This window comes from Tricharina praecox (genome assembly GCF_024521635.1).
Source record: "Tricharina praecox strain CBS 144465 chromosome Unknown BZA05scaffold_6, whole genome shotgun sequence".
Lineage (NCBI taxonomy): Eukaryota > Fungi > Ascomycota > Pezizomycetes > Pezizales > Pyronemataceae > Tricharina > Tricharina praecox.
The window spans coordinates 220,016-226,284 of record NW_026250408.1 but is presented as its reverse complement, the minus strand read 5'-3'; the positions used below and the strand labels follow the sequence as shown (position 1 = coordinate 226,284).

Here is a 6,269-nt window from a genome sequence, read left to right as displayed (position 1 = left end):
AACTTGGGAGGCGGGCACTGAGAGAATTTCTAGTATTTCTTTGGTTTGGGCACTCACCGTTGGATCGGTCATGGTTTGGATTCGATTCAATGCTTTCTATTTTGTAATGGCCTTTGTACTCTTTCTGAGGTTTTTGTTTCACCTTTTTTTTGTACTCGATTGTTTCAGATAATCACAGTATTATCCATCCAATCCTATTTCCTCCATGTCTACTGTTTTTATCCATCCAAACCTCCACCCACTGTGTCTATCTTCTGCTAGCTCTTCCACTCGGGGCAGCGCTTGAAGAGGTGCTCCCGCGTCGGGGTCGTGTAACGGCACCACCCGCACCGGGCATCGGAGCGGCTTTTCGTCCACTAGGGGTATAAACTAACCGGTGAGGCAATGCCCCGTATTCAGCTGGTAGAATCTTCAGGCCAGGCACTTGGGGGCCCACGCCGGGATCGGGCCCCCTTCCACCCCACACACGGCGGGGTTATCAGTCGCCAGCTTGACCCATGTGTCGGCCCTTTTCGTTCTCTGGGGATATCTATGTGTGCCGGTACCGTCGAATCTCGATCGTGATTCTTGGTTCCCTCCGGTGCACGGCTGCGATGTGCTTCCTGGCCTGGATGGCGTACTTCCGATCGGGGCCAGGGGCGTCGTGGGTTATCTTCCTAATGGCTGCTTGCACGTCTGTAAGTCTACTATGTTTTGTTTTTGTTTAATCATTGATTGTGTGCGACCTAGCTATAGTAGCTCATGACAGTACCATGTAAATCTACCATGTTTCCGTGTTTCGCTGATGACCAATTTTTCCATGCGTGACATCCCATGAGTCTTGTTCACTAAATGTCACCCGCGACCTCAAGCCTTACGCAGCACTCGGAAGCCTCGCTACCGTACTCACACCTCTTGCCCTACCACCCTACACCATTGAAAAGCTGTATTCATGATTAGATTACCACCATTCTCCCACTTCATTGCGCTTGTTCTACCTTCACTATCTGACCCGACCACCTTTATATCCCACAAACTCACCCACAACATACTTCCTTAAGTAAACCCCACTCTCCTCATCGCACGACCTCCACCAACTAACGTCTTCAGAACTCAACAACACCTATAACGAAACAATGTCATCAAACTTCACCATCCTCTCCGACAAGGGCCGTCTTTACGCCATCGTGTGCGGAATCTTGGTCGCCTACGTCGTCATCTACACCGTCTACCTGGTGTGGTGCTTTCAGCGCTTCAATGCCCGTGCCGAGCTGCAAGAGGCCGAGGAGGAGGAACACAGAATGTATGTCGAGAGGGAGGGCAGAACGATGTTTGAGGCGATGATGAAGGAGCTGGAAGAGGCGGAGGCGAGGAAGAGGGAGATGTTCGCAGACTTCGATAGCGGAGACGAGGCCGAGTGGTCGACAGACTCTGAGGTGGGATACAAAGACGAGTGATGGTCGGTGAGACAGCGGGTTCGAGGAGGGAAATTGAATCTGTTACCGGCTGCTCTACTCTTCTATTCTTTGCAAGCTTGCAGTAAAGATTGTGCCTAGTGAATACCTTTGAATCCACGCTACCCTCGCACCCTCCTCCTTCTCCGCCTTGCACATAATACCATCATTTTTCTCCTCCCAATCACCCATCATCCACAACTCCCACACATACCCCAAACCGCTACACCAAACATCAAACATGCCAGCCACTATCACCGCTACTGATAACACATCTGGAGACTTACAACCGTCAACCTCGACTTCAACTACAGTGCTATCCTCGACTGTTTGGGTGACTTCCATCACTTACATATTATCGACACCTACTCCTACGCGGAGTAGTACCTCAATGACGGATACGATCAGAGACAGCATGGGGGGTCAACCCATGCCGACAGGCTCCGTTACAGAGACGATCAGAGATGACATGAGCGGAATTCCTCCACCAACCAGCTCTGATACCAACGGCATGAACTCTACGTCCAGCACGGGGACAAATTCGCTGGCTACGGAGCGAACGAGTTTGATGAGCTCTGAAACTACAAGCTCGGTGGCTACAGAAACGATCAGAGATGACATGAGCGGAGTCCCTCTACCGACCCACTCTCATACCAACGGCATAAACTCGACGTCCATGACGATGACACATTCGGTGGCTACAGAGGTCGCCAGTTTGATGAGCTCTTCACCTTCAAGCATGGATACCGAGCCATCCACAACTATTACAATACCACTAACAGCCACAAGCACTCGCACCTTCATAGTAACGGTAACACTACCGTACGAGAGCTCTCAATCACCATCTTCGAGTCAGGAGACCCCAAGCTCGAGCAGAATCCCGATGACTACACTGGATCTGAGCAGCTATATTGTCTCAACGATGGCTGCAAACACATCCAGCTTGATAATCCCTCGACCCTCCAGCCTGATAGTTAGCTCGAGCACTTTTGAGGTGTTTACAAGCAACCCAACAGGCGTGTTCGCTTCAATGTCGGATATCCTCCTCGGCTCGAGCACGAGGACCACGCACGGGATTATGACGAGCGACACTGGTTCGAGCACGATGCTCGCGACCACGAGTCCCTCGCGAACCACCACGCGATTGAGCAACGTACCGGCGGAAACGGGGATGCCGGGTTTGATAACTCCTTCGACCCGGCCAACTCGGTCGAGCACACTCCCGACCAGTGGGACCGGCCCGTCACTTTCAACTCCCATCCCCAGCGTAAGCGGTACAGGCGGCCCAACAGGCGTCTTCGCTTCAATGTCCGATATCCTCCTCGGTTTGAGTACGCGTACAACTCGCAGAATTACGACGGGCAACACTGGTTCGAGCACGATGCCCGCGAGCACGAGCCGGTCAAGAACCATGAGGCGAGTGAGCAGCGTACCGGCGGTGACGGGAATGCCGGATTTGATAACTCCTTCGACCCGGCCAACTCGGTTGAGCACACGCCCGATCAGTACCACCCGCGCGTCACGGCCAACTTCTATCCCTAGCCTGAGCAACGCCCCAGCGAGCACAAACCTACCCGGCATCATTTTTGCCTCTCCATCACGCTCATCGCGCACTCTTGCCAACACGAGCACGCCGCCAGTGACGAGTATCACCGCCTCCCCTAATACCTCTAGCTCACCCACACAGGATATTCTCCCATCGCCACCCACACCTGCCCCCCGCAGCAGCAGTAGCATCATCACACTTACGCGGCTGTTCCCGCCGCTCCCCCACCCGTCAACTACACCCATCATCCCCGCAACCAGCAGCACCTCAACCAAATCCTACAAAACGCTCTGGCTACCTCCCATCACGCCCCCAATAACGCATGCGCACATACCGACATACCCATTCCCGGCCACCACCCCGACCACCACTCCCACCCCCAGCAGCAGCAGCAGCAGCCCGGCGGGGCGTGTCAGTGGCAACAGCGCCTCCTCCGAAACCAGCAGCGGCAGCTCGGCCGCGAAGGAAAAGTACCACACGTCGAAGAACCTTGCGGTAGGGCTTACGTTCTGTGGCGTCTTCTTCGCAGTCGCAGCGGGGCTATACTTCGTGTACAGGCACCGGAAGGGGGTGATGGTAAATGTGCGGTCTTACAAACAGCGGGCGCAGGCGCTGGGGTATAAGAGGCGAAGGAATTTTGAGGACGCGCGGCTCGAGGCGCAGGATCTCGAGGAGCAGGGGCGCAGGGCAGAGGATGTCGAGGAGGAGAGACGGCACTCGGAGATGCGGGAGCGCTATGCCGACGATATCGACCTGCGCGAAATTGCTATCGACTGGGGATCCACGACAGGCGTCGAGGATGAGGATGAGGTCCGGGAGAGGGAGAGGAGGGAGAGGGACTGGAGGCAGCGGGAGGCTAGGAGACGCGATGAAGAGGTGGTAGAAAACCTGCGCAGCTTTGTGCCTGGGTTCTATACGAGGAGGGAGTTTAGGGGGGATTCGAGACGGTCTAGTAGGCCGAGCAGTGGTGAGAGTCAGGGCTCGTCGAGGGTAAGGAAGTTGGTGTAGGTTGGTGCTTGGACGTCTTTTGGACTTTTCTTTTGGTTTTCTATTGGGATGTGCATCTGGTATGAGTTGGAGCTACAGATAGGTGTAGATAGGTGTAGATAGGTGTAGATAAGTTCTTAGGCGTGTTTTGGACTTTTTTTTGGATCGCTATTTTAGATTTTTCGGTAGATATTCATAGATACTCTTTCTACCTACTCGCGCGGGCACTCACGACTGTGAGATCTTTGCTATGTATCAAATCGCCATGAAGGCGTGTGTGCAGAAAGCATGCCCGATCTTTTTTTTCTTCGGAAAACGTTCACGCCTGGGAATCGTCCGTCCAGTCCGTCCTGGGATATGCCCCGGACGGGACCGATTTTGTTGAGCCTGGAATATCAAGGACTGTAGGGCTCCGGGAAAGCCAGAGGAGGACTGGAGCCCCATCGGGGCCCGGGGATTCTACTGCTAGTGGTACTAGTCGGGGGCGGTGGCACAGCAGGCTTCCACTGGTACAGTATTGGCGCATCACTTCAATTATATTGTTCTTCACCAGTACTCAGGTTTCCTAGGGATACAGACTACAGTGACAAGTCGTACGGATACGGTGTCTAATTAATGTGAAGCGTGCTGCAGGTACGGAATGTCGGGAGAAGATGACTGTAAACTTAGTAGTCAGCCAGCTTCTGCAAACTTTCGGAGACCTAAGCTGGTGAGAAGATGCGAAATCTTGGGACAGTGACGGATAGGGTTGTCATTGCGCAGAATGAAGCCTGTATCATGCTGATTATGGTAGTAGTGAGGGTTCGTACGGTGGTAACTACTAGTGAGGTCGTTTGAATGTTGAGTATATATGGCACGCGAAATGGTGGTACAGGAAAGGTTGCTGAGTAGCGATTGAGAGTAGTGCACACATTAGTTGGCGTTTTTCCGTTTCATTGACCGTGATTTAAGGCCTCAAAAGTACCACGGTCTCTAGAAAAATTATAATTACCAGCTCCTCGCTCCCACTCTCTCCTTTCTTTCTACATCCACCACCCTAAACACTCAAATTCAAGAATTGTAAGTCCCCCCTCCTCTCCCCCCTCCCCCCACAACACACATACGACTCCACACAAAAACCGTTCCTCGCAGACATCTTTTACAATTTCTGTTTGCGAACTGTACTCACATTCAAATAGATGGTAGCACCAAATATCCCCGCCACCCACGGGCACCTCCTCCGAGACCGAGCCACGATTAAGGCACCGGACAGGGTAAACTATTCACTCTTCCCTAGCCACAATTTAATGCATCACCCACTCATTCGATTTGCACACAGCTTTCCCCAAGCTTCGTCCAGCGGAAGAGGGCCCGTGGCGCGAAGAAGCACAAGATCCGGGGCGTGAAGGTACGTTCATTCATGCTGATCCATCTCTGTATCTATATCTCTAACAATACACAGAAAGCCGCCGCCGCCACCACTGCCACCGCCGCCACCACTACCACCGCCGCCAAGGGTCGATCCAAGAACCCACCCAAGGCCATCAAGTACTGGATGGTCCTCTCTCCCGCTGGCGGGAGGATTATCATCCAGGTCGCCAAGGGTCGCCCCAAGAGGCCGTCTAAGTCGATCAAATACCGGATGGTTCTCTCTCCTCCTGGCGGGAGGAGAATCATCCAGGTCGCCAAGGGTGCGGAGGTGCCTGCGAACGCGATCTCGGTCGTGATCATGGTCCAGACCTCCCACCGATTCTTGGACTGGCCCGAGGTGGCGAGACTGAAGGGAAAGGAGGAGGTGGAGGGGGAGGTGGAGGGGGAGGTGGAGTGGGAGGAATAGCTGGCTATTCCTCACCTCAAAAATAAAATAATCTTTTTCAAGTCAAACTTCTCGTGAACCGTCCCGTCCGTAGTCTGCCGGTGTTCTCATCTAGAATCAACCCTGAATCTGCCTTCGCTATGTAAACAGAGTGGTTTTGCGAGGGCTGTTTCGTCATAGCCTATTCAGGCCGGGAAGCGGGGCGAGAGAAGGAGAATGCACAAGTTACCTAGGTGATGCAACCGGCGAGGGGAGTTGAAGAAAAGTTCCGGGTTCAACCCGGGGGAAACCTCTTTGGATTCAGCTCTTAGGGATTCAAAGCCACCTGCCGGGGTGGTGATGGGTTTTTGTTTTTGGTATGGTGGCGGAGTGAGCACTAGTCAGATATCGCTCGGTATTTAATAACACGTGACAGATTTCACGCTGCCACCGGCTGTGAAGGCGAGACGAGAAGCGACCCTACTATAATATCCTCAGTGAGAAGTAGCTTACCAATTGGCAGCCCGGC

General features: G+C 53.3%; 2 protein-coding genes across 2 annotated transcripts; both read left to right on the top strand.

Annotated features, from left to right (window-relative positions):
* Positions 1–1,115: 1,115 nt before the first annotated feature.
* Positions 1,116–1,436, top strand: BZA05DRAFT_442849 (uncharacterized protein; the record flags this gene model as incomplete). Its single annotated transcript, XM_051486802.1, has 1 exon — positions 1,116–1,436. One exon carries the CDS (start codon positions 1,116–1,118, stop codon positions 1,434–1,436), a length of 321 nt encoding a protein of 106 aa, XP_051341491.1.
* A 388-nt stretch (positions 1,437–1,824) lies between these two features.
* On the top strand, positions 1,825–5,782 carry BZA05DRAFT_442848 (uncharacterized protein; the record flags this gene model as incomplete). The annotated part of the gene is made up of 6 exons (XM_051486801.1): positions 1,825–2,255; positions 2,450–2,938; positions 2,976–3,969; positions 5,145–5,219; positions 5,285–5,353; positions 5,408–5,782. The coding sequence occupies 6 exons, from the start codon at positions 1,825–1,827 to the stop codon at positions 5,780–5,782; spliced, it is 2,433 nt and encodes an 810-aa protein (XP_051341490.1).
* Positions 5,783–6,269: the final 487 nt, after the last annotated feature.